The 27,921-nt window shown below is 41.3% G+C and overlaps 1 protein-coding gene across 1 annotated transcript in view; it reads left to right on the top strand.

Annotated features, from left to right (window-relative positions):
* The window catches only part of LOC111852380 (calpain-1 catalytic subunit-like), a 34,030-nt gene extending 6,939 nt beyond the window's left edge, over positions 1 to 27,091 (top strand). The window contains exons 4-23 of the mRNA XM_023828252.2: positions 1,867 to 1,936; positions 7,962 to 8,080; positions 8,152 to 8,285; positions 8,949 to 9,117; positions 9,223 to 9,306; positions 10,809 to 10,894; positions 11,001 to 11,075; positions 13,949 to 14,109; positions 20,102 to 20,271; positions 20,734 to 20,745; positions 21,239 to 21,450; positions 22,650 to 22,689; positions 22,773 to 22,835; positions 23,585 to 23,642; positions 23,967 to 24,031; positions 24,362 to 24,430; positions 24,665 to 24,743; positions 25,044 to 25,157; positions 25,449 to 25,507; positions 25,591 to 27,091. Coding sequence (XP_023684020.1) covers positions 1,867 to 1,936; positions 7,962 to 8,080; positions 8,152 to 8,285; positions 8,949 to 9,117; positions 9,223 to 9,306; positions 10,809 to 10,894; positions 11,001 to 11,075; positions 13,949 to 14,109; positions 20,102 to 20,271; positions 20,734 to 20,745; positions 21,239 to 21,450; positions 22,650 to 22,689; positions 22,773 to 22,835; positions 23,585 to 23,642; positions 23,967 to 24,031; positions 24,362 to 24,430; positions 24,665 to 24,743; positions 25,044 to 25,157; positions 25,449 to 25,507; positions 25,591 to 25,617 — 1,866 coding nt within the window. The 3' untranslated portion in view covers positions 25,618 to 27,091. The remainder of the gene's footprint in view (positions 1 to 1,866; positions 1,937 to 7,961; positions 8,081 to 8,151; positions 8,286 to 8,948; positions 9,118 to 9,222; positions 9,307 to 10,808; positions 10,895 to 11,000; positions 11,076 to 13,948; positions 14,110 to 20,101; positions 20,272 to 20,733; positions 20,746 to 21,238; positions 21,451 to 22,649; positions 22,690 to 22,772; positions 22,836 to 23,584; positions 23,643 to 23,966; positions 24,032 to 24,361; positions 24,431 to 24,664; positions 24,744 to 25,043; positions 25,158 to 25,448; positions 25,508 to 25,590) is intronic.
* Positions 27,092 to 27,921: the final 830 nt, after the last annotated feature.

Genomic DNA, 27,921 nt, shown 5'->3' with positions numbered 1-27,921 from the left:
CTCCCCTTGGCACATTTTCCCAAGATTTGAGCTTTCACAACAATAGATGGCGGTTTTCAAGTCTCTGATGTTCTTAGTAGGATGCAGGCATGGTGCAGCTAGACCTCTCAAAGTGGGCAGTAGTGCTGCGGCATGGAGGGTGAAGGGTTCACTTCTTAATGGTAGTGAGGGCAGTTAATGATCCATCGATCTTCCATACTGCTTAGCCTATGCAAGGGGGACCCTGGATGGAATGCCAGTTCATCACAGGGCACAGTTTATCAATATGTGTATTTGACCTTTTCTGACATCATCTTCCATTGAACATTCATAAGCAGCATGTAAGAATGCTGTAACATCATAATACCTTATCAGCTTTAATAACAGAAGTTACATGATAACAAGAAACATAATAATTGTATAATAATGTGATGTTTATTATTAATGTATATTAAAGCTTTACTGGTATATTAGGATGTTAAGGTATACTTAAATGCTGCTTATGAATGTTCTATGAAAGTATTATAAAGGTGCAGTTAGTGTAAAGAGTTACCAAATAACCTATAGAAAAATAGAACTTATCTTCCAGTAGTCTATCGGGTAAGTTAGTGCTGTGCCAGGAGACACAAAGCAGTGCTGACAAATCACTTGCTTTTGCTTAATATCATCTCTTTATAGTATTTTCATGCAGTGGAAGCTGAATGTCTTTTGGTGGCCAGTTCTTGTTTGCTTTTTTCCTCCTCGGTCATTTTTGTTAAAATTTTCACAAATGCGCCACTCTCTTTGAATGAGTCCAACTGCAAGGATGAAAATGATTATGATTGGTTCGGGGAGCGCTTGCAAAAACAGTGGTGGTAAACTTTACACTGATATATTAACATATACTGTATTAGGTAATCTTGAAAAGGAACATTCATTAAAATTGCAGAGCTTACAAAGTATTGTTTGCTATGACAAAGTAAAACTGTTTTAATGTAAACTATTGAAGGTCTCGACCTAGCTGACTGACATAGTCCTTGGGGTGTGACAATTGCATATGCATAACAATGTAATATTATCATTGCACAATGTGCAGGCCTAGTAGACTGTGCACATCGCTGGCTCATTGTGTGTGTCTGGGGTGACCCGTTACATGACACGCTGGTTATGCTATAGTTGCCTGTTATTCCTAACTGTTACACCTTATTCATTGTCACAAAAGCCAGTCATTTATAAACAGTATGATTAGTATTCATTGCAATGTATTTAAAATATGCATTGAATGGGAGGAGTGCCTTTTACCCGAACGGGTGAGTAAGAGCGCGTAAGACTTGCTCTGGGCAGGACGGGGAGCAGGACTTAAAGACGTTAGGATGGGAGAGTGGAATGGAGACTTTGCCTGGGTGCAGCATTGGATATGGATTTAATAAAACAGAGAGAAATGGAAGCCAAGGGAAACTGTGGCCGGTTTCATGTTAACAGTAGTTGGGTGAATGAACAGATCATGTGGTCTGTGGCGATCCAAAGCTTGCTTACTGCAGTGTGTTAAAATGTAGCATCCCGACTTATCCATTCCTGACTGTAGGACATTAAGACTGGATCATCTGTGTGGTCTGTGGTCCGTGACTCTTAACTGCTGGCGGAGTGAGTCAATCCACAGACAAACCTGAGACGAGACGGACAGATTTAGAATGAAACACTCTGGCAGCTGTTTTTTTCTTCTTAGACTAGCAAGTCATGAAAATCCTTTAGGTACCTGAAAAATGTTTGTACTTTTCAGGGACATTGTTCGAAAATTAATTTTGTTTAATGTCATTTGGTTTTAATCTCCGTTATATCTTAATTCATTTTTGGCTGTTTTTCATATTCCTGGAATTTCTTCAGATCACAGAACTTTTTCTCTTGCAGGAGCTGTCAGAAAACCCCCAGTTCATCTTGGGTGGAGCTACTAGGACGGATATTTGCCAGGGGGCTCTAGGTGAGTTTAGGCCGCTCTCCTCACTACGCTCGGGACAACATACAATACACAGTTTTCCCAAACTTCATCTCGTAGGCTTTTTTCGGAATGGACTGAATTGATTCTTCTTGTTCATCAACAAACACCCAATATCCCATCATAACAAAGTGAAAAGGTTTTTAGGAATTTTTGCTAATTCATTAAAAATTAAAAAATGAAATTTCCCATTTACGCATACGTATTCATACCTTTTACTGTGGCATTCCAGATAGTGACACTTCACACACGTCCTATTACACTCGATCATCTTTGTGGTGCCCCTACAACTCGACTGACAATCTAGGGGCAGTTATTGCCTGGCTGTTAGCATCGCTGAGGTGTAGAGTAGTGGGGGCGGTATCGTATTGTGGGGGTGCACACAACCTTGGACTAGGGCGAAGGTTCACCTTTCAGTATGACAACAGTCCAAAGTCAAAAATCAAGACGATGCTGGAGACAAGACTCTGAGAGTTCTGGAGCGGCCCAGCTGAAGCCTGGACTTTAAGACAGTCTCCTATAGGTGGGATAGGAAGCGTGGGTGAGCTGCAGTCTGCAATCGGAGCTCTGCAAGGAATAACGAAGTGCGAAGCTAGTAGGAGCCACCTGACAGAGCTCACAACCGTAACCGATGCAGAAGCACCTTTAGATTGAAGAAAATGGGAGTTTTAAAAACAAAAGTTTTTTCCTTTTGTAACAAAAGTTCCTAAATGCATGTTTTCAGTTTGTCATAATGGGGTGTGGAGTGTTGATTGATGCCAAAAAAGAATCAGTGCCGTGCCTTTTGAAATAGGTCTACAGCAGAGCAAAGTCTGGGAAAAGTGGGGGGGGGGGGGGGGGCAGCTCTCTGCGGGCACTGAGATGATATGTGGCGTAAAAACAGCAACCTGACCTGCCGCATTTCCAAACCGAATTAAAATGGCCGTTGAAGGACTTCATTGCGCTCTTTTCTGGGTGTTACTTTGACCAAAGAAAGCAGCAGGGTTTTGCCTGCAGATGCGTCACGTCAGTGAGTCACGTCAGGCTGGTACTACAGCACTGAGCCTGGGCGGGTCCAGGCCAGCCCTAGAGTATCCAGGATAATTATACATAAATATGGTGTGCTCCTCTTCATGCCTCACACTACTTCTGCAAGTCTTTGAATGCCATTGGCTTATCTTTGTTATCTTTGTTCTTTGTTATGAATACCTGACAACCTTAGGCAAACTTTATTTCCAATGCTATATAGCAATGGACTGGCACAGTTTCCTAGAATATACTGCCTGAGAATATACTTAATCCACTGCATGCTGGATAAGCAGCTGGTGGGTGAAATCAACCAGGAATGGAAACTGGCTTCTTGCTTTGTGAGTATGAGAAAGTGATGGTCTGGTACTGTAACAGGTACTATAGCAGCCAGGATTCTGCAAGTTGACCACATACTGACTTGAAACATATATAAATATAACATATATATGTGATACCTGGGATGCTGCAGAATTGGATCACTCATATAATTGGGTGGTTTTGGCTTATTTGCACAAACTATTGTTTGTTCTTTTGCTGTATGTCATTGCACTGCTAAGAGTCTCAATAATTCAAAAGCTTTATTGTTATATGTACAATGAAAAAGCTTGTGTACCTCCCTTCAGACTTGAATAACATAGCGATGAATGACACAACAATGCAAATAACACATAAAAGAATAGTGAGAACAAGTAATACATACAATATACTTACACAATACAAACAATATACAGTCGTGAAAAAGAAAGTACACCCTCTTTTAAGTCTAAGGTTTTATGTATCAGGACGTAATAAAAAATTCTGGTCCTTAGCATGTCTTAATTAAATACAACACACAATACAAGACATTACACCACGTCATTATTTTTTTTTTTAGCAAAAACTAAGCCAAAATGCAGAAGCAGTGTGTGCAAAATTAAGTACTGTACAGCCTTACTGCTTCCATAGGAATTAAGAGTGTGTGTAGCAGCCAAGTGCTGAGATCAGCAAGTGTGATCTTCCCATGAGTGGGTATCCCAGTGAATTCACCCCAAGGTCAGACCCTGCGATGCTCAGAGAAGTTGCAAAAAAACCCCAGAGCTACACGTCTGCAGACCTCAGTTAGCACATTAAATGTTAAAGTTTATGACAGTACGATTACAAAAAGACTGAACCAGTATGGCTTGTTTGGAAGGGCCGCCAGGAGAAAGCCTCCTCTCTCTAAAAAGATAGCAGCACGGCTTAGGTTTGCAAAGTTGCATCTGAGCAAACTACGAGACTTCCGGAATAACGTCCTATGGATAAACAATAACAGGTGGAGATGTTTGGCCACAGCGCCACAACCAATCAGCATTTCGGCACAAACATCTCATACCAGCTGTCGAGCAAGGTGGTGGAGGTGCAATGATTTGGGCTTGCTGTGCAGTCTCACAACCTGGGCACCTTGCAGTCACAGAGTCGACCATGAACTCCACTGTATACCAAAGTATTGTGGAGTCAAATGTGAGGCCATCTGTCCAACAGCTAAAGTTTGGCCGAAACTGGGTCATGCAACAGGACAGAGACACCATGCACACCAGTAAATCTACAGCAGAATGGCTGAAAAAAGAAAAGAATCAAGGTGTTGCAATGACCCAGTCATAGTCCAGACCTCAACCCGACTGAGACCTTAAGAGAGCTGTGCATAAATGAATGCCTGCAAACCTCAATGAACTGAAGCAATGCTGTAAAGAAGAGCTGGCCGAAATTCCTCCACAACAATGTAAGAGTCAGTCTCTTACAAGTCATACAGAAAACGATTACTTCGAGTTATTGCTGCTAAAGATGGTTCTAGTTTTTCACACATGGCTTCTCCATTTTGGTTTAATCTTTGTTAATAAATAATGACATGGTGGAATCTGTTGTATGTAGTTTTACACCTGAGGTTACATTTAAATAATTTAGAACATAGAAAGAACCAGATGATTTAAAAAATTTTTGTCTTGATACCTAAACCATAGAACTGAAAAAGGGTGTACTTTCTTCACGTAACTGTATAAGAACATGCAACACAGACACTCCTTACTTAACAAGCTACCTATGTAACGACCGTACGGACTTACGACCAGCTCTGACCAGTCGGTATTGTACACTGTACGAGAACTTTGGTCGTGGAAATGGCAGCCCGGTGTCTCAACGTAAAGCATCTAATCTCGCATCACCCTTTCTCAGTCTCAGTCTTGTTCCCACAGTCGGTTAGTGCACCCCATATTGCAGGCAGAGTGGTGGCTCTGAGGCTAGGGATCTGTGCCAGCAACAGGAAGGTTACTGGTTCAAATCCTGTGAATGCCCAGAGTGATCCTACTCCGTTGGGTCCTATATAACCTATATCCAGCCCTATAAGGAGGGCCTCCAACTTCCAGGATATAGGTTGGTGGCAGGATTGGCACTCCAGCCACCTGGAAAAAAAAATCACACGGGTCCATTTGGACTAATGTGGTGCTGAAGTATCACCTGCTGCATTCAGGTTCTCATCCCTGAGGTGGTTCATCATGTTGAAATATCGGTAAGGGGTGGCTCTTTGTTTAATGACTGAGTCATGGGAACGCAACTTGGTCATTAAGTGAGGAGTGTCTGTATACAAGTAGCCCAACAAGGTTCTAAGGTTTTAAAGTGGCAGTGGCTGTTAAATAACACAACAGCAACAAACTGTTCCGGAGTCCTTAGCTGAGTTCTCGTATTCCTGAGCTCCGGGTCCTTCTGGAGGTACCTGTAGAAGGGGGAGAGCTACAGGTGACATCCGGGCCTTACTCTGATGTTCGAGGCAGTAACAGTGCTGGTGAGCTTTCTTCACGGCAGATTCTGCTTGTTAAGTCCATTTGAGGTCATCGGTGAGGGTGACTCCCAGGATCTCAGTAGCAGACCCTCTTCTGACCAGCTCTTTGGTTTTGCTGCCATTCAGGGAGGGGTTATTTTCCTGACCACTTTGTCAAGCTTTGTTTAATGTTCCTGGTACCCTTATGATCTACGCACAGGAGTGCAAGTGGACTCTTCTGTACACACTACATGTGTCTGTGGACACAGATGACCGTGGTCGGTGCTGCATGCACCAGTGATATTCCACCAGACCAGGAGAGGGCAGGCGTACTGTAACAAACACAAATACAAGCAGTGTAGGGAAACGGGTAAACTTTTATGGACAGTTTTGAAGTTGTAACTGGGCTTGGATGGTATTAAGGCAATACAGCATACGGCGACATTTTGAAATCTTTGAGACAAAATTAGCTGGGACCCACCCCTTCAATCTCTGCAGATTTTTTCAGCGTAATAGTATTGCTTTTGGAAATAGTGTGTATCTTGGTATAATGTCTGCACAATATGAAATATTAGATTTGTGGGTACCAATGACCCTCCTTAAACAGCTGTTCACCATAACTACATCAGCAACTATTCTTCTCCTTTTTCATCGTTAGCCTCTGCTCTGTGTAGTAGTGCCACCTACTGGAAACAGTTAGTCAATTTCCTTGCACATGCTTAGTCGACGTACACTGACATGCATAATGTCTACCGGGCATAAAAATCTGTGCTACGCATGCAGTGTCTGGCGCACACGCTTGATGGTGAAATTTAAGTCACTCACTGTGTGTGTGGGACCACAGTAGCACGCAGAGAAGTGAAGTATGAATTGGTCTTCAGTAGCTACGCCTCCTCCCTGCAGGCCGTCGTATTGTTGTTGCTTATCCAGTACTGGTGTCATCAGCAGACTTCACAATGTGGTTGGAGCGGAGTCTGCCCATGGAATCATGGGTATACAGGGAGCGCAGCAAAGGGCTCAGCGCCCTGCCCTGAGGAGTACGACTGTTGGCGGATGGGGTGAAAGAGCTTCTCTTGCCTGTTCTCACATGCTGTGGTCTGTTGTTGAGGAAATCCAGGTTGCAGTTGCAGGTGGACCCGCCAAATCCTAATGGTTTGGAGATTAATCCAAATGGAGAATGAATGGAGAGCATGAGTGTTTTGAATGCCCAGCTGTGATCCACAAACAGCAGATTGGCATAACAGCTTTTCACACACTGACCCAGATCCATACACTCACACTCACATTCACATTCACAGTGAATTAAGCTGGAGAACACAGAGCACATAGGGTATGTTGAAGATTAGTTATTTGCTGTTAATTATTTTTATAAGGCTTTAACCAAAACTGTAATTAAGTTTTGCTTCCGACAAAAGCATAGAAAATTCGTATAAATATTCAGTTGGTTAATGTTAATATTGAGAATCACAGGGCTGACCAACCCCCTTACTTTACACTGGAGACGGTTCCTGTTGAGAATAATAGTAAGCTGTCGGAACTTTCCAGATGCTACTCGCATCAATGTTTAACGTGCCTCCGGTGGTAAACGTGCCCAGCTGGTGTGCTTGTCATGTTCCTTTGAAGGGCTTTCTGGTCTGCAGACCTTTCAAATCCACATCTATGCTGCCGCAGTGGGTCGTGTCCCTAAAGCCATCTCCCATTCTTACAGCGTATTCATTCTTCATCATTTGTCAGTCACTGAGGTTTTTTTACTTTATATTTTTTTTGTGTAGTAATGCCACACAGTTCTGTTCTGTGATTTTATGTCTACAGAAGTCTCTTGTTCTGTAACAGTATTGAAATGCTGCATGCATAAACAATCCTGAGTGTATTTATTTCCTCCGTCTTAATTTGTTTTCTTTCTTCCTGTGAGGGGATCTTTGGCCCTTATGGCAATTCAGCATTAAGTATTGATGTTGGTGTGAGATGTGCTCTTAGTCTGATTGCTTGCTGACCGCTCCTCTGTGAGATGTGCTCTTTGTGTGATGGCTTGCTGACCGCTCCTCTGTGAGATGTGCTCTTTGTGTGATGGCTTGCTGACCGCTCCTCTGTGAGATGTGCTCTTTGTGTGATGGCTTGCTGACCGCTCCTCTGTGAGATGTGCTCTTTGTGTGATGGCTTGCTGACCGCTCCTCTGTGAGATGTGCTCTTTGTGTGATGGCTTGCTGACCGCCCCTCTGTTGGTGTTCCCAGGGGACTGCTGGCTCCTGGCTGCCATCGCCTCCCTCACTCTCAACGAGAAACTCCTCCACAGAGTGGTCCCCCATGGACAGTCTTTCACGAATGGCTATGCCGGAATCTTCCACTTCCAGGTACAAAGGCTTGACTATACTCTTTTTACTCCCTGGGCTAACTTTGTAAGGTTTTGTTTTCTGTTTTGTAGTTCTGGCAGTTCGGCGAGTGGGTGGATGTGGTCATCGACGACCGGCTTCCGGTCAAGGATGGAGAGCTCATGTTTGTTCACTCCGCAGAGGGCTGTGAGTTCTGGAGCGCGCTGCTGGAGAAGGCCTACGCCAAGTACGGTTCTTGGTGCCACTAAAATGTTGTGGGGTTTCTTCAATCTACTTCATTTCCCAGTATGCTGGGTGGTGTGTGGCTTGGTGGGTTTTGAATCCTGGGTGGGTTTTTGATTCCTGTGGAGTACCATTAGCACTTTTGGGTCCTTGATAAAGACCTTTAACCCAAAACACAGCTCCAGAGGTGCCAGATACATGGCTAAATTTATGCTTGGACCCCAGGCTTTGCTATAACCTGTATATGTGTAGGATATGTGAAAAACAAAGAATCGCTATATACTTGTACAGTTATTATCAGGGATGAACTGGTACGCAAGTACGCATTCACTGTGTGAAGCAATACAGCTCATTCTTACTGTATTTGCAGTATAAAAGTTAAAAAGCACAGTAATTTCTTATCATAGCAGGGCAAATGCACATAAAATAAGCATGCATCTGCGTTCTTATGACATGAAATTGCTGCATATATCACTTTAAATGGTGATTACATACTTGTGCATCCCTAATTATTATTATTATTATTATCATTATGCACTAATTACAGATGTCTTGGTATTTTCATAGTATTTAAGCAGTGCAGAAGGTCAAGAGTTAAGAGCCTAATGACTTAGTATGTGAGTGTGTGTTTGTTTTGAGCTTTTGGTGTTATGGTCACTGTCCCCAGACTAAATGGCTCCTATGAAGCTCTGTCAGGGGGCAGCACCACTGAAGGCTTCGAGGATTTCACGGGAGGGGTGTCCGAGATGTACGAGCTTCGCAAGCCGCCCAAGGACCTGTACAGGATCATAGCGAAGGCTTTGGAGAGGGGATCTCTGCTGGGATGCTCCATCGATGTGAGCCGCCGCATCAGAGCTCGCGGTGAACTTGGGGGATATTGGGGGAATCAGGGAGACGAGGTCAAATGATGCGAGACAGCAGAACACATGCCTTCCTTGCAGATCACCAGTGCCTTTGACATGGAGGCCGTGACGTTCAAGAAGCTGGTCAAAGGTCACGCCTACTCTGTTACAGGCCTGAGGCAGGTGAGTGGGAGCAGCCAGTGTCTGGATGCCTTATGTTACACACAATCCAAGTGTAACAGTTGTGGTCACCGTGCTCATCAATGCATCCACTTAACCATTTCACCTGTCTTCAGTTGATATAATTTCTATGGAGTCATTCTTAAGTTTTTCAAATGGAATAATTTCCATCAGAAACTAAATCACTAAAGGGTGCCATGGTGTTGCAGTGGTTAGCACTGTTGCCTGACACCTCTGGGACCCGGGTTTGAGTCGCCGCCATGGCTCCGTGCATGTGCGGTTCTCCCCATGTCATTGTGGGGTTTCCTCCAGGTACTAGGGCTGTCACTTTTTAACCAGTATGCGAACATTCCTTTGAGCATGATGTGAAAAATTCATATTCAAACTATAATTAACCAATTTGAATTTGAAAGTGTCACTTTAGCCTATAAGCGAATTAGACTGTTGCTGCAATTTTGTTGTTTGCTGTTTACGGAGCCCCAGAGAGGTCAGGGTGGGGAAATATAATCCCTCGCAATACTTATGTGTACTGTCGCAGTAATTTTGCAATCACACTACACTTCCCCAGTTGCTATTTGCTGCAATGTGAGGGTATGGATAAACCTAAATAATATAGGCATGTTGTGCTTTAAGCATTAAACTATGGGGGGGACATTTATATTAATATTATGTGTTTTATACGTATTCATTAGTAATTGCACTGTGTCCTTTCACCGTGTCTGTCAAAAAATGTGATGTCTTGAAATGCCTTGGGGTGTAAATACACTTATTTTAATTAGTAATTAATTGGGGTTTAAAAATAAAACACAAAGTATTGCTATATTTTTTAAGAAATTTTGTACTGCTTACAGATTATTTTAGGTTATGATGAAATTATGTTTTAATTGTTTACATCTGATTTATTAAACATTTATTAAATGAGTAGGGCTTAGTACATTTATTAAAAGAGTAGGGCTTAGTACATTTATTAAAAGAGTAGGGCTTAGTACATTTATTAATGTTAGACTTATCACAACCTTTTGTGGGCACTGGCTATGTCCAAATGGCTTGGCTGGTTCACAGAGGACCAGTACCTCCATGTGTGAGTTTCTGTCCATCCATGACTCTGTGCTCATGTGGATTTCTTCCAAGTACAGCACACAGCAAGAACTCAGTGCTTAAGTGAAATCCGGGTCCTTTTGATTGAAGTGGTAGTTTACAGATCCTGTCTTACCTCAGAGTCTCCTCCCTGACATGATTTATCTTATCCCGGCTATAACATTAGCCGTTATTGAATAAACTGCCGCTGGAGGTTCCGGTATGTAATGCGTAAATGAGCCTCACTGGTAGAATGTGCAGTGCTCACTTTATAGTTACTGGTGTGAATTCAGAATAATGTGAAATGCTCAAATTACAAAACGAGAATAACTAAGAACAAGCACCATGGCTAAATGTGAGTCACATCCTTCCGGAAATTTCTGGCAGTAGTGAAAGTGGTACTTCCAGTTTCTCTCCCCATGTGCCAGGTGTTGTACCGGAGCCGGCCCGAGAAGCTGATCCGTATCCGAAACCCCTGGGGTCAGGTGGAGTGGACTGGTGCCTGGAGCGATAAGTATGGACGAGATCATTCTGCCGCCTCTCCTGCATCCATAGTGATGTTGCCGGGGAGCTGCCACAGCTGTCTTTGATTGCTGTTATATTCCCTGTTCTTTGTTAAGCTCTTCTGAATGGAATAGCATCGAATCGTCTGACAGGGAGAACATGCAGTGTCGGAAGGAGGACGGAGAGTTCTGGTAAGCATGCACTTTGATCACAAGGTTCATATCACACCATTAGTCATGTGACCGGTTTAGTATTTCTACTGTTTTTTTTAAATCTGTCTCTTTGAAGTTCATTTTAATAAAATCGGTCACCCTTCTTGGTCTTAGCTTTCCAGGAATTTTTTTGTCATGCTTTTAGACAATCAGGTTTATTCTTTCCTTTGGTGTTATGTTTGGAAACCTGTCGTTAAAAGGCAGAAACTCAATGAATCAAATTTTTTAATGGTCACGCAGTATAATTGGTGAGAACCTACCATCTCTATCTATTAAACAATTACAGCGGATAACCAGCTGAATTTTAAACAATGAACCCCATCTTTTGCACACTGAGTTCCAGATTCTTCCCTCAGGACAAAGGTTCATAACTTGAAAGTGCAGAACTAAGAGGCACAAAAATAACTTTGTTCCATCAGCAATCATTCAATTGAACAGGACATTACAATTGGGCAAGAGATGAAGAGATAGTGTTTACCTCCAGTTGTTTTGTTTATTTAATCAAATATTATTTGATACATGTGATCAAGTAAAAATACTTATTACGTCTTGTGTGTTTTTATTTTTTTGTTTGTTTGGGTCGGTGTGCATGTTTGCTGGCTTTGTGGATGTTGACTCATCTCCCGTAAACCAAATTTACCTATGGGTGCAAATAAAGTAACCTGAACCTAAATTAAATATGTAAATGCAAAGAATATTCAATATTTTATTCCAAAGTATTTGTTAAAGTGTTAAGTGTTCGTAATAGGCAGACTAATTTAGATACGGTTACTAAACAATGAGTGTGTTTATGCCATCTTACAGCTTCGGGAATGGGCTGTGTCATGCGAGAATGATATTTACGTCATGGTTGAAAGTGAGGCGGCAGATTTGAATTTGATGGGATAATGTACAGTAGGAAAGAGGAAGCGTAGTCATACACAATGTTTTGCCCACTTTAAGTTTACTTTATATTGCTTTAATTGACTGTTTTGAAGTCATTTTCATTTTGTAGAAAGATTGGTTGAATTTACGTAGCTGTTTCATTCATGGTGCCATTTGCAACAATAAATAGGTTTTATAGAAATTGTGTGGTGGAAGTACGACTCAGCTTCCCCATCGCTTTTGTTTGGTTCAAAAGGCCAATACAGACCATGTTCTACATACAATGTATATTTTACCAATCAAGACACACGTTTATTTTTAAATTTTAATTCTAAAAGTAGAAAATGTGCATAACCATATTTTTGGACTGTCCTTTTGCTTCAGAAAGCTAAGGATTCAACTGAGCAAACTCAGGGGAACTCAGCTGACTGACTGTCAGGATGTGGGGTATCAGATGTGACAGAGATTTGGCTCCTTGTAGTGTCAGGTCTCCTAATACCCTATTTACACCACTGAACACTAGGTGGCAGTATGCATCTTTGACCTTGTTTCCAAGATTAACTGAAAACTTGAAAAGTATTTGGTTGTGAAGATATTGATTTCATTCACAATTCTGAACGTTATTGATGGCAGGAAGAAGCAAGTAATGTAAATGTTTTAGTTCTTTGTGTTTTTGTGTGTTTGTAATATTTTCATTGAAAATTGTTTGTTTTTGGACTGTGGTGTTTGGGAAATATCTGTATATCTGTATATAAGAACCATGTTGTTTTGTCCCAACCACACCTAATCCAGAAATGCATATCAGTTTAAATTGCCTTAATATGAAAATTTGTCTTTAACCTGAATTTACAGTGTGAACTCAAATCTATACAGATTATTACTTCTTAGTACTGTAATAGAGTATATTTGTGTAACAACCATAGCACATTGATATTTTTGGAGTCCTTGAGCAACGTGAGAGTGAGACGGAGAGTAAGAATCTTCCCAGAGTAAAGGTCAGGAACAGGGTGTATTACATTACTGTATTAAATACAGACACAGGAGAATTTTTAAACAATTTAATCTAAATGGGATTTTGCAGGCACTGGGAAATATTTTTATAATTACTTTTGTAAAACTTAAGCCTTATTCAGGGTAAACTTATTTGTGCTGCTTAATATTTTATGTGTACTGGCTGAGTATCAGATCTACTGTTATTGGTTTTCTTATTGAAGAAGCTTGTAAGGTCGTTACAGCTTATATAAGGTGATATAAGAACATAAGAAATTTACAAATGAGAGGAGGCCATTCGGCCCATCAAGAACTTAACTAATAGCTCAGAGTTGTTAAAATCTTATCTAGCTCTGATTTAAATGAACCCAGGTATAGTAGCTGATAGTTGAATTGCTTTTTGTTGAGGTTAGCTATATTTCTAAAAATTAAGCTAATGCTTATTTATCGTGGCATTCTAGCACAGAGGCATTAGACACAGCAGCATACGGTCATACGGTCCTTCAGATTAACAGCTTTCTATTTACGCTGTAGTTTATGTACTGTTCTAACGGGGAGTGCTGACTGCTTTGTTTTTCGGACAAACTATTTCACCCAGAGCCGGCCTAACTGCTGTGCAGCTATCGGTACATTTGTCAATGCTATTAACAGGACAAACATTGTTGGGTGTGTTTTGCCCCATTGTACGTGCATCGGTGTGTCTAAAAGACAGTTATGTTTGAAAGCGGGATGCCAACCTTAGCTAAGAGTGATGTGGGCCTCTTAGTCTGTAAGCTGATTTATATTTTTTATTTAATTTGTGTCTCCAAGGATAGTGGAGAGTCCTGGGACTCCTTCAAACACCCAGGGATATACTGTATACATGTGTCTACAGATCTGTTATGCTGCATTTCGTTCACTGTGTTTTTGAATTAGAGCACTGAAAATGAAAATGACTATTTCCAGTAAAATTGTTTCATTCTGACTTGACAGAACTCCCCTCTGATTCCCCCTGACAGGATGTCATTCCAGGAATTCTTGAGGCAGTTCTCGCGCCTGGAGATCTGCAACCTGACTGCAGATGCCCTGAGCGAGGACACACTGAGCTTCTGGAACACAGTCAAGTTCGAGGGCAGCTGGAGGAAAGGCAGCACGGCGGGCGGCTGCAGGAACCACCCCAGTGAGGACCCCCCCCCCCTCGCCCACACTGGCACGCCACATATACACCTGGTCTCACTGCTTTACGGTTTTACCCATCGATACAGCTCAACCGTGCACTGAAAACAGTAAAGCTTACTGTGTACATGGGCTCTAATTCTTGCAGAGATGTGCAGCCTTTTATTCATAGATATACTGCACTGAGGACCATTTATATTTCAGTGTAATTGGGTTTATTTTGCACATTGGTTTACCCAAGTGCTGATGTTACAGCATCACCAATAAATTTAGTGAAAATAAGAAAACAAATCATAAATATATGTAACAGTCAGTATATTACTAGGCACACCTACTAGCACTGAGTAGGTCACACAGAACCGCTTCAGAGGACAAGTTCTGTGTTTTCAGAGAAGCCTGTCTGCACACTGCTATACCGGGCTTTTGTATTTGCAGTGTCAGAATTCTGGCATTCTCCTCTGATCTCTCATTAACAAGGCGTTTTCACCCACAGAACTGCCCCTATCTAATGTTTTTGACCATCACACCATTCTCTGTCAATTGTATACACTGCAATGTGTGCAAATCCTAGCAGGACTGCTGTTTCCGAGACGCTGGAACCTCCACATCTGCCCACAACCACGACACCACATTCAAAATCACCTAGATCAGGGGTGTTAGCCATTCCAGTGCTAAGCTGTACAGTAACTGCATTTCTTGTCCCTGTCTGTGTGCTTTATGTATTTAAATGCAGCCACGATTGGCTATTTGGAGAAGCAGGCTGTATGCATTAATCAGCAGGTTTACCTAATAAACCGGCCACTGAGATTATGAAGTGAATTGTGCATGGCTCAGTAGGATAGGGATCTGTAAATGTGATCAGATGGTTGTGCATTTGAATCCCATGTCCAGTAGAGCAGTAACATCACCACTCTGCCTTTGAGCAAAGATCTTAACCCCTGACCTTGCTCTTTGACCCCAAGCTTTCATCACTTGTAGGTCACTTTGGACAAAAGCATCTTGCATAAATAAATGTGCTTCAGGCAGCAGGTGTAGGCAGCTGTGGACTGATTCTCATTCCAGCTGTGCTCTTTACCTGAGCTGGTGTGAACATCTGGCAAATGCATCATACAGTGCAGAGCTAAACCCAGTCCATTAGCTCCTCGTTTATGTCTATCATTAAAATAAAGGTACTTCTGTTGCACTGATATGTGTTTTTCTCATGATAAACTTATTATTAATTGTAATTCGTATTTTTCATAAGAGGTCATTCAGAATACTCCCAGAGTTATACTGTGGCCTTTGAAATCACAGTACTTGAAGCATGCTTGTTAAGTCACTTTAATAATATTTTTCATGAATTTCCTACATCGTCATGTGGTGCGACTGGTAATTCATCCCAGTTGATGAAGTCAGCAAGCAGAATGTTTTTCTGTATGTCACTTATCTGTATATTTTACGGTCTACTAACCTGTCAGTGTATGTTGCATATGATATGTTTTCCTGTTTAAAGCTGTGTTCTTCGGGTCAGTATTCAGTTTCTACTTTGCATACAGATGAGCGATTCTTCAAACAGGGTACCAGTTATTTAGCCCATATCCACTGGTTAATGATGTTACAGCCATTTCTTAAAAGACGGAGATCAAAGGAAACTCTGAGGCACTGGTTTAATGTTTCAGGCAACAAAGAGAGAGAGAATTCCCGTGGTAATTGACTTGAGTTACTCAGCCCAGTAAAGACAGTCCACTTATTAGGACTAATTGTCACTCATGATCTTATAAGAAAGTGATAACAAAGCTAATATGTGGGAAGAGTATGCAATGTAGACAATGATCTGTTCATGTAAATGACTGAGCTTATAAACCTTTCAGTGCTGTTTGGGAGAAATGGTCTTCATATTAACACACATTTGAGAGTGGACACAATGTGGTCCGTTGCCATATGGTCATGTGATGTGTCAATGTTCGGTTCTGGCAGAACAGAAATGAGTGAATTTAAAGCAGCTAGAAGAATTTCAGTTTTATCAAAATTAAGTGGTCAGAAATTAGAGGTAATTCATTACTTCACCTTACAAAGGTAGTCATGTAGTGAAGCAGGTGGCATGGAGGTGATTGTATTGGCACTTGTGTGTCACTGGCATCGCAATGAAAACTGCGACCATGCTGATGAGCGATATAACCTAACAGGAGTAGATAAAACTGACCCCTGGGGGACACCATACATGTGAGTTGCAGTAGTGAATTTTAGTGTCTTGGGACACACAGTACTGCAGGTCACTATGGTAGGAGTTAAATGATTAGTTAGATTAATTAGATTAGTGGGATATATATGGAAACCTGTCCAGCAATTATAAAAACCAAATATCTAAATGATGCAACATGGTGCGAATCAATGACAATAGTCTTATGGGAGCACTAACACTTGGCCTGGTTGTGGCCCAAGCACAACTGTCCCCCCTCCCCCCTGACCCTCTGGTCTGCGCTCACATTCCCGGACGCACTTTCATTATCACCTTATGACTTTTTGTGCTGAAGAAAACAAAAGGGGAAGCACTGTGGCACAGCAGAATGGAATTCATGATTAATGTCCTTGTGTTGTGGCTTATTTGGAGTCGTCTTGGGCCCTCATAGATTTATCCAATATGCAACGCAGTGATTTTCATTTCATTGTGCTGCATGTAAAAGAAGAGTCGTATATTTTATCAAATGTTTGGACTCCATGGACCGCGGCACGCCAGGCCGCCCTGTGCTCCACCGCTTCTTGGATCTGACTCTTCGTGACTCCATGGACCGCGGCACGCCCTGTCCTCCACCGCCTCTCGGATCTAACTCTTCGTGACTCCATGGACCGCGGCACGCCAGGCCGCCCTGTCCACCACCGCCTCTCGGATCTGACTCTTCGTGACTCCATGGACCGCGGCACGCCCTGTCCTCCACCGCCTCTCGAATCTGACTCTTCGTGACTCCATGGACCGCGGCACGCCCTGTCCTCCACCACCTCTCGGATCTGACTCTTTGTGACTCCATGGACCGCGGCACGCCAGGCCGCCCTGTGCTCCACCGTCTGTCAAAGCCTCCCCAGACTCATGCTCATTTCTTCTACTGCGGTGTCTATCCATCTCATCTTCTGATGCCCCCTCTTCTTTCTGCCTTCAACCTTTTCCAACATTAGCGCCTTTTCCAGTGACTCCTGTCTTCTCATTATATGTCCAAAATATTCAAGCTTCATCTTCATTATTTGTCCTTCAATCAATTATTTGTATAATCAGGATTGATTTCTTTTAGTATAGATTGGTTTGATCTCTTTGCAGTCCAAGGGACTCTCAAAGTCTTCTACAGGACCATAGTTCAAAGGCATCGATGCTTCGGCACCCAGCCTTCCTCTGGTCCAGCTCTCACAGCCATACATCACTACTGGGAAAATCCCAGCTTTGACAATACAGACCTTGGTTGTCAGGGGTGATGTCTCTGCTTTTTAATATGCTGCCCAGATTTGCTTTCCTTCCAAGGAGAAGCGTCTTTTAATGTCATGGCTGCAGTCTCTGTCTGCAGTGATTTTTGAACCTAGGAAAATAAAATCTAACACTACTTCCACTTCATCCCCTTCTATTTGCCAAGAGGTGCAGTCCTCATGCCATGATCTTAGTTTTTTTTAATGTTGAACTTTAAGCCCGCTTTAGCACTTTCTTCCTTCACCTTCAACAAGAGGCTCTTCAATTCTTCTTCACTTTCTAAGCGTCTTTTAATGTCATGGCTGCAGTCTCTGTCTGCAGTGATTTTTGAACCTAGGAAAATAAAATCTAACACTACTTCCACTTCATCCCCTTCTATTTGCCAAGAGGTGCAGTCCTCATGCCATGATCTTAGTTTTTTTTAATGTTGAACTTTAAGCCCGCTTTAGCACTTTCTTCCTTCACCTTCAACAAGAGGCTCTTCAATTCTTCTTCACTTTCTGCCATTAGACTGGTATAGTCTGCATATCTGAGTTTGTTAATATTTTTCCCAGCAGTTTTAATTCCAGCAATATTTGTCGCTACTCGATGTTTACCGCCTACCCGATCTGTTCCTTCCAAGTCCATTTCATGTATAATGTACATGAGTCCAATTGAACCGTGCTGTGGCCCACCTCTTCAATTGGGCCTGGACATGGTTTAGCGTTTCATGCTCGGGCATTGTGCAGAGTGATCACACTAGTCAGACAAAATGAAATTTGGGAGTTAAACATGCTTGGGTTATACCACAGCCAGACCACCACCCCTGCCCTTCATACAGGGCAAAAAGCTGTAACCACAGGGGACTAGCAGGTTCAACTGTAACAAGTTATTAAGTGTTTGCCAAATTTCAACAAGCAGTACTATGTCCAGTTGTTTCGAGGTAGTCAACCCTTTAAGAAAAGGAGCTTTATCTACTAAAGAGCAACAGTTTTACAGTGAAAGATGGAGGTTGTAGTCAGTGTATTTTCCTTTATTTCCCTACTCTGTTCCCTTCGACAGTGTCTCAACGAGCTGTTAGACCTAATCCGCCATCTTGAAGTCAGGCTTTTTACTGAGTCAGGCCTTGCAGACCAGATTGCAGGAATGGCAGTGTGATTACTACTGAATTTATGTACTGAGGAGCGGTGAATATATCATTGGCGGAGAACAATATGATGGGCCATACGTGGTCTATATGTCTATGCTTCCAGACCGGGATGTCAGTTCCAACTGCAAAGTTGTGATGAAGAATATGCATTAATCCTCAGGGGGAGCATCACTAACTGATACCATATTACCCAAAACTGGCAAGTTATACCCAACTCGGTAATCAGCATAGTTAACAGGGTAGTGGAGACTTACTCACCAACTATGCTGGCATGGGAAAACATTAAGCGAGAGGGCTTGTGGGAGCAGGCAAAGTGTACTGTAGTTCTGCTAAAATGTGAATAATTTTCCTTGGAAAAATCAAGGAAATAAATGTAGATCCACAGCAACAACAGCGATAAGCGCTGGAGAGAAGCAGCAGCCAAAACGAGCACAGAGTACTCTCACAGTGTTTACTTTGTTTAGCAGACACCTTTATTCAAAACGAGCACAGAGTACTCTCACAGTGTTTACTTTGTTTAGCAGACACCTTTATCCAAAACGAGCACAGAGTACTCTCACAGTGTTTACTTTGTTTAGCAGACACCTTTATCCAAAACGAGCACAGAGTACTCTCACAATGTTTACTTTGTTTAGCAGACACCTTTATCCAAAACGAGCACAGAGTACTCTCACAATGTTTACTTTGTTTAGCAGACACCTTTATCCAAAACGAGCACAGAGTACTCTCACAGTTTACTTTGTTTAGCAGACACCTTTATCCAAAACGAGCCGCAAATGAGGCAAATAGCACATTTTTGCTTCAGGAGTTGGTCAGTATAGGTCTGAGGTCTTTACTGCTGTCTGTTTTGCTGTTCCTTGCTCAGGTCACTATGAGTTCATTACATTTATTTATTTATTTAGCAAACGTCTTGATAAAAAGCAACATAAAACTGAGAAAGCCGAGACATCAACATGAACTAGAACTGCAAGGACTGCTTTGAGTTATTGCCCAGAGTAATCGCCATAGGTCAGTCTTCCCTCTACTTCCACCCATGGAGAAAGATTGGCCTGGAGCAAAGAATAGACCTTTTTCAAGTGTGAAGATATCGTCAAAGATGACATTCCACCCTAGACATCAAACGCTGGACAAAGTAAATGCTCTGAGTTAAAAGAATATAGTTTGATATATATTTAGGATCTTAAGTAGGCTCCTTTGTCCGTGAGTGTTTTGTCTGGTGGTGTTCAGTCATAATGTCTATGGCTAAGGTCACCTAGGGAGGGTTTCATTTCCAAAGTGGGTCATGACAGTCTGATGACTAATTACTGATGCCCTGTGCTGGATCCAAACAGCTATACCTCAGCTGTTTGCAATACCTGGCCTTCCTTTATAGGCAGAAAGATGTTCCTGCAGATCATCTTCAGCTGTAAGGCCACATCTTAACATTTCTGTCCACAGATACTTTCTGGATTAACCCACAGTTCAAGGTGACACTGCTTGAGGAGGATGATGACCCTGAGGATGACGAGGTGGCCTGCAGCTTCCTTGTGGCACTGATGCAGAAGGATCGGCGGAGATACCGGCGGCAGGGCCAGGACATGCACACCATCGGCTTTGCCATCTACGAGGTCAGATTGTCGCAGACACTCTGCGTAGGTCAGCAAATGGCAGCCTAACGTGGAAATGAGTTGCGTTGTGAATCTGCGGTCGATTACTTTTCCTCAAGGACCCGGATGTGTGTCACGATAGATTGAAATTGAATTTGCGAACTGAAAACTTTCGAAGTAGGATAAATGCTGTTTCAAGTTATTGGAATTCAGATTCAAACTATTAAATTCAGATTCAGTTTTTAACTGCAGATTGAAATATACAAAATTCATATTCAATTTCTAGTGGCACAAATATCAGCCCATATATAACATGCATGCCTTAGTAAAAATTATGTCTGCCTGCTTAAATGCTTAAACATCTGTTTTAAATATATTTATTTTGTATTCATTCAAATTTTGTTCAGTCAAACATTAAAAAATATATATTTTGAGCATATCACCATTCTTCTCACTAATGTTATGTTCTGCTTTATTTTTCAGGTCCCAGAAGAGGTAAATACTATGTTAACCCTATGGTGTCCAGGGGCGTCAAAAGCATTTTGAATGGGGGGGACACAGCGCTGGGTGAACTAATATTTTATGGTAAATGTGGGGGGGTCCAAATGAATAATTATGAAATGTGAGGGGGATTTAGTGGCGGCGACGCCCATGATGGTATCTCACTACTGAGCTCATCATGTCATTGCAGCCAGCTCACAGAAAGTCTTGGGACACTTGCGTAGTAAATGTTGCAAATGTATTGGTTTTATAACAAAAGTCAAGCAGTGTTTAATGTACCACTATATATCTTTTGCACAGACATTTTCTTTTTATTTCTTTAATTTCTTTATCCGACTCATTCAGTTCTCTTCTTGCCGTTTTGCTATTAATTGCAGTTGTAGTCAGTGGCTCCCAAAGGGACACTAAACACAAATGGTTTGTTGTTTTATGTTATTGCAAATGTCTTGCTAATTAAAAAGCACCCAATGACATGCCGTTTCTCAAGTTTAAGGGCTGCCAGAGTGTCCACCTGAAGAAGGACTTCTTCTTGAAGCATGGCTCCTGCGCGCGCTCCGAGACGTTCATCAACCTGAGGGAGGTGAGCACCCGCCTGCGTCTCCCGCCAGGGGAGTACCTGGTGGTGCCCTCTACCTTCGAGCCAGGAAAGGACGCCGACTTCGTCCTCCGGGTCTTCACAGAGAAGGCGTCCGAGTCCCAGTGAGTATTGGGAAATCAGAAATCCAGGTCTATGGTAACAGGTGATGCTGTGATTGAGTCTTCATGGTCCAGTTCCAGGTGGTAACTCCTTCCCACAGTGCATGAACGGCTTTTGGTTGGACATGTGACAGTTTAATGAAAGGAAGTTATTATGCTTGTTACAAACACAAAGCTGCTTGTGGTTACAACATAATGTCATGCTACATTACTGAGCTGGGCTAGTTTCCATTCCCTCAAACCTCATCGCAAATTAGATGCCTTTTAATCAACCTAGAGTTATAGCTGCTGCCCCTTAGAAGATCAAGAAAAGAAAATTTTTGGTTTTGCCCTATTACTATACTAAATAGAATACTAGACCACGCACTTAGGTTCATGAGTATAGTGGCACAACTGTATGATTTTAAACATTTCTATGGGAATATAGTGTAATTTGTATTCCAATATGCAATAGTTTAATGCAGCCCATAATAAATAATTAGCCCTTTAAAGCATTTTTACATCTGTGTAATTTATTGGTGAGAATGAAATGCTCTGTAATAAGTAACACAAATTTTTCTAAAACTACAGCTGCTGGTGCTGGTTCTGTAGGACAGCTCTGTGTCACTCTGTGTCGCTCTGTGTCACTCTGTGTCGCTCTGTGTCACTCTGTCTGGTTTTGTCTTGCTTTGGGTCACACTGCTTGCCTGCATCTTTCAGTTTCTGAGCTGTGTATGATCATGCATATAACCAATTCCTATTTTGATTTTTATCCTCCCAGATGAAATGAATACCCTGTGTTTTGTGTAACCATTGTGTAATTATTGTGTAATTATCATTTGGACAGATGGTGCCTCTTGTATAATAAATTGAATAGCACACCACTTCCAAATCTAATTATGGTTTTAAATTAGTTAAAAGTAGCTACTAGGTATTATAAATTGCTTAAAATAGGTTAGTGGATTGTGGTTATCTGCAGGATATTGCATTAGTTCAATCCGGTTTGCAAAAGATCAGATATAACATGTTCTAAATTAAGGTTCCTGTTGAAATTCACATGATGTACATTTTCGTATTATCGAGAAAGCTGTTATGATCCATCACATAGTAAATAGCCTGGTTTTAGGCACAGCACCAAAATTATTAAATAAATTACCTTTTCTTTATAAAGGTAATTTTGTTGCCACTTTCCTGAAAATCATGTTGTTCTTTTTTTCTCACAGAGAGCTGGACAATGACATAGTTGCCAACATAGAAGATGAGGTGAGGACGCAGACTCCTTTTTGTTACAGTGTGTTATTGTGTGGTGCTAAACATCTGAGATTCACGATTTTGCCTCATTTTAGGACGTCTCTGAAGGCGACATTGATGACAACTTCAGGTCAATGTTTGCAAGGTTGTCTGGGGAGGTGAGTGTCATTGATCATGATCTTGCAATTATTTGTAATTGTGTTCTGTTCTGAAATGACAAAATCTTAAGGCACTTTTATGGGATATGTGCTTTTGGTGTCCTTTGAGAAAATCACAATACGATTCCTATTCTATTGTAAAATATTATGAATTCTTAATCATCCCATCTGAACATGACTGTGTCTTTTCTTTTTCAAACCCCTGTGAATTACAAATGCACTGCATTGCTTATTGAAAGTGATTGTCATTACATTATGTAAAACAAATTTGAAAAATTGTAACATTCAGTGACAAATTTAAATAGATTACAGTTTAATCGAAACAATTCCTATTATCCTGATGAATGATGGTGGACATTTTTCTAGTATTAAGCTAATGAACGCATGATATTGTACACCACAATTTCTGCCACTCATTGCTCAAACTGGTTAATGTTTGATGAAAAGCATCTGTTATTCATTGATGGATGCCTGAATGGATGGATGGATGGATACTTTACAGTATTAATCCACGGAGGGAAATTCAGGCATACATATTCTTCTGTAGCACAGATGTGTAATTTTGTACAGATGTGGAATTAATATGTCAGGGAGCCCTAAGATACTCGCTGTGTTTGGCTGTTCCCTCATTTGCTGTCACTCTGTTACACCAACAGCCTTTGTCTTATAGAAGAATCTGCCTGTAATGTTATGATGATTTTGGTGGCCACAGCACTGTCCTGATCCTACATGAAATTATGATATTTCAGGACATGGAGATTGCAGCTCATGAGCTCCGAACCATACTGAACAGAGTGGTGTCCAAGCGTAAGTCTGTCTGTGATGGCTGTCGAAATATATTGATGTAACTACTTTATGGAAACAAGCATACATAGATGAGGAGCTGGATGATGGTTAATTTTCTTCATTCATTCATTCATTCATTCATTCATTAAATACTAAAATATTAAATCTGTTTAATAGTTAAATTTTGTGGAGGGACATGTCTGTAGAAAGTCTGTTAAGAGATTAATTCATTTGCTTGGCAAAAAATCTCTTCTGTCACACAGACAAAAGTGTTCCCTCACGTGGGACATAAACATGAGGAATGACGTGTGAAATTACCATTCCGTTGGTTTCTCTTTGTATCAGACAAAGACTTGAAGACCGACGGCTTCAGCATGGAGTCGTGCAGGGGAATGATCAGTCTCTTGGATGTATCGTTGCAGATTTATATTTAACACGAAATTGTAAAAATATTGTCATTGCTGATTTCAAATTTTTTAGTTTGCTGCAGTATATCAGTGTGTGTGTGTGTGTGTGTGTGGTCCAGGTATACTTTATATTATGGGGACCAAATGTTCCCATAACGTGTTAAAAACTATTATTTTGACATTGTGGGGACTATGTTTCTGGTATATATATATATATATATATATATATATATATATATATAGGTATATAGGTATATATATATATATGTACAGCATATTGTGCTTTTATATTGCTGAAAAATCAACACTCCTTGACCAGCTGCATATATATAGAAAGATGGCAGCGCCCGACTTGGGCTGGTGGAGTTTCAGATCCTGTGGAACAAGATTAAAAAGTGGCTGGTAAGTATCTGTGTGTGTGTTTTGGTAATTTCATTGCATAATTCATAAGGCGCATGCAGCAGTGTTCATAAAGGTGATGTCGATGTTGACCTGTACAGACCTGGAGGCACAGAAACACTTACATGATTACAGTGGATGGCAGATGGGTTTGACATTACAAGTGTGTTGTCAGGGGAAATGGATGCCAGTTCTGCGGAGGTGCTTGACTCTCTTTACCTGTGTGGTGTTTGTCAGGGGGTCTTCAGGCAGTTTGACCTTGATAACTCAGGAACCATGAGCTCCTATGAGATGCGGCTTGCGCTGGAGTCAGCAGGTATCATGGCAGCTTTGCTCACCATCTTCCTCTCTATGGGTGTGGATCTGCATTCAGCTCTGACAGCAACTACTGACAGATTTTATTCTTGTTTGCATTACTGGACCTTCCTTGTTAGTATTTTAATGTATTTTAACACCCTGTATGTCTGCTTTACTCTTCTTGTTTTCCCCAAACTTTAGCTTATCTTATAAGTAATATAAATAGCTGGGTTTAAAGAGATAAAATAACACACACGCTGAATTTTCCAGCACTATTATTGCTAAGCTAAGCTAAGCTGTGCTGTATCTCCCCTCTTAGGCTTCAAGCTAAACAACAAATTAAACCAGGTCCTGGTAGCCAGATATGCGGACAATGAGATGATCGACTTTGACAACTTCATCTGCTGCCTGGTCAAACTGGAATCCATGTTCAGTATGTCATGGTCGACAGTAAAGACTTCCATGTGTTTCTTATTCCTTTTTGAAGGGCCTGTACCAGTAAAACTGGGACATAACTAGGCAGAACTAATGCTATACGTTTCAATATTTCAGTTTTATTTTCATAAATTTATATTAGGTAAAATTTTAAAACATGAAAATAGCATATGTAAAACATTATATGTGGGAGTGTGTGCTTGTGTGTGTGCGTGTGTGCGTCTGTGTGTCTGTGTGTACATATACACACACAGACATATATACACATATAAATCTGTCTTTTTAACAGGAACTTTCAAGGAAATGGAAAAAGAGGCCAGTGGTGTGGTGGAGCTGAATGTCTCGGAGGTAACTGCCGTTCCTATAAAGATCTGCTCCTTGGAAGCAGAAATGCCACTCCTGTCTAAAGCTGTTCTTCCTGCCTTTCCCAGTGGCTCTATATGACCATGTGTGGTTGAAGAGGAGGGGCTGCTGAGGCCCTGTACCCTGTGCTTCGCTGCCTGCAAATAACCCAAACGTATCTATACTGAAGAAGATGATTGAGGGTTTTTGCTCTTCACCCAAACTCTTCCTTTTGCTGCTGCTACAAGGTCTTCTTTTTATTTAACTATGCAATACTTAATTTAATATTTAACTCTGCGTCTACATAAAACATAACACTGCACTACAGTGAATAAAACACTGACGCATGAATGATGTTATTATATAAGCATTATAAGTAATAGAAATTCAGTAGGTTATTCTGCCTGCATGGTATTTATGTATTATAATTAACAATGCTAGCACTCGTAATACTAGCCCCGTCTCATCTCACCATTTTATCCTGATAAAGAAAGTTCTTTATGCCTTTGAAATTTTCCCCTCAATGTGTTTTTGGTTCTGCAATTATAATTGAGGGTTACATTTAAAAAAAAATGTATGGTATATTAATTAAGCACTATTATTGCATTATTGTTTTTTCAGTTCATTGAAAGTGTACTTAATTGCGTAGAATATTAAGCTGATAGTGTGTGCTCTGCAAGTTAGGAATCTATGTCCATGTGAGGTCAGCGCTTTGGGTCCCGCAGCCGGCAGAATGAGCGTGTCAGTGGCGGACCTGTAAGCTGGGTCCTGAACCTTAAAACCCCCCAGGAACGCCGGATAAGTGGTTGACCTTGTCCTTGGAACCCAAACTTTCCTCTCACTTTTATGTGGGTGTGCCTCATAGGACAGCAAGATGGAATATACAACCAAAGAATTCCTATGTACCTGTACATGTATTTATGCAAATACATGCGTCTACATAAAACATAACACTGCACTACAGTGAATAAAACACTGACGCATGAATGATGTTATTATATAAGCATTATAAGTAATAGAAATTCAGTAGGTTATTCTGCCTGCATGGTATTTATGTATTATAATTAACAATGCTAGCACTCGTAATACTAGCCCCGTCTCATCTCACCATTTTATCCTGATAAAGAAAGTTCTTTATGCCTTTGAAATTTTCCCCTCAATGTGTTTTTGGTTCTGCAATTATAATTGAGGGTTACATTTAAAAAAAAATGTATGGTATATTAATTAAGCACTATTATTGCATTATTGTTTTTTCAGTTCATTGAAAGTGTACTTAATTGCGTAGAATATTAAGCTGATAGTGTGTGCTCTGCAAGTTAGGAATCTATGTCCATGTGAGGTCAGCGCTTTGGGTCCCGCAGCCGGCAGAATGAGCGTGTCAGTGGCGGACCCGTAAGCTGGGTCCTGAACCTTAAAACCCCCCAGGAACGCCGGATAAGTGGTTGACCTTGTCCTTGGAACCCAAACTTTCCTCTCACTTTTATGTGGGTGTGCCTCATAGGACAGCAAGATGGAATATACAACCAAAGAATTCCTATGTACCTGTACATGTATTTATGCAAATGGATAATAAAAATGCCCTGTTTTAAACAGCCCTTGTGGTATGCTGTGCGCTGACAGTGACGTTATGATGTAAAACATCCATCAAGATTTTGGAATATACACGACAAACACATTAGTTCATTCTTAAATGGCCTTTTAATGCTTTCTGCTGTAATTTTGGTAACTGATTATCCACGTCCTATATAGGGAGTCACAGGATGTAAGGCAGCATCCGTCTATTTTAGGTTGACAAATAATTAAAAACTCATACCTGGAATGCTAGATTTTATGTAATTGGCCTATTGTCCTACGTATCCCCCCGCCTTGTGTTCAGTCCTGCCTGGGATTGCCCCATTCCCCCGGCCCGAGATATGCAGATGGATGGAAAAATCTATATATTCTGTAACTCTTTCCTCTGAACATTTTCCATCTCTCCATGTTCCATACCACAACTCGAGTACAAGGCCATGATGAGGCAGGTGTCAGTCAGTGGCAGGTCACAAACTCAGAATCACGAGTTAAGGGCAGTTTAAAGATGCCTATTTGTCTGTGTGTTTTTGGACTATAAACTTCAAAAACTCAAAGACACGGGCAGGTTTCGAACCTGAGACCTGGAGGTGTGAGGCTACCCGCTGAGTCACCATAGCACCTGCTGGAACATTATACCGTTTAAAAAAAATTTAGAGGATTATTATTTTCTTTAAATTTGCCACACAGTCCATTCCTTTTTCAAGGAACCAGGGTTATATTGCATCATTTCTGGAATTGAGATGCCATGGAAATGGGAAAATGCTATCTGAGTAATGAAATCAACGTCGGCCCATGGAGGACGGTCCAAAGAAAAGCTAGGAAGTCTGAAATGTTCAAGTTCTGAGTTA

This window comes from Paramormyrops kingsleyae, chromosome 20 (genome assembly GCF_048594095.1).
Source record: "Paramormyrops kingsleyae isolate MSU_618 chromosome 20, PKINGS_0.4, whole genome shotgun sequence".
In the NCBI taxonomy this organism is placed as follows: Eukaryota; Metazoa; Chordata; class Actinopteri; order Osteoglossiformes; family Mormyridae; genus Paramormyrops; species Paramormyrops kingsleyae.
This window is presented reverse-complemented; position numbering and strand designations above follow the sequence as displayed.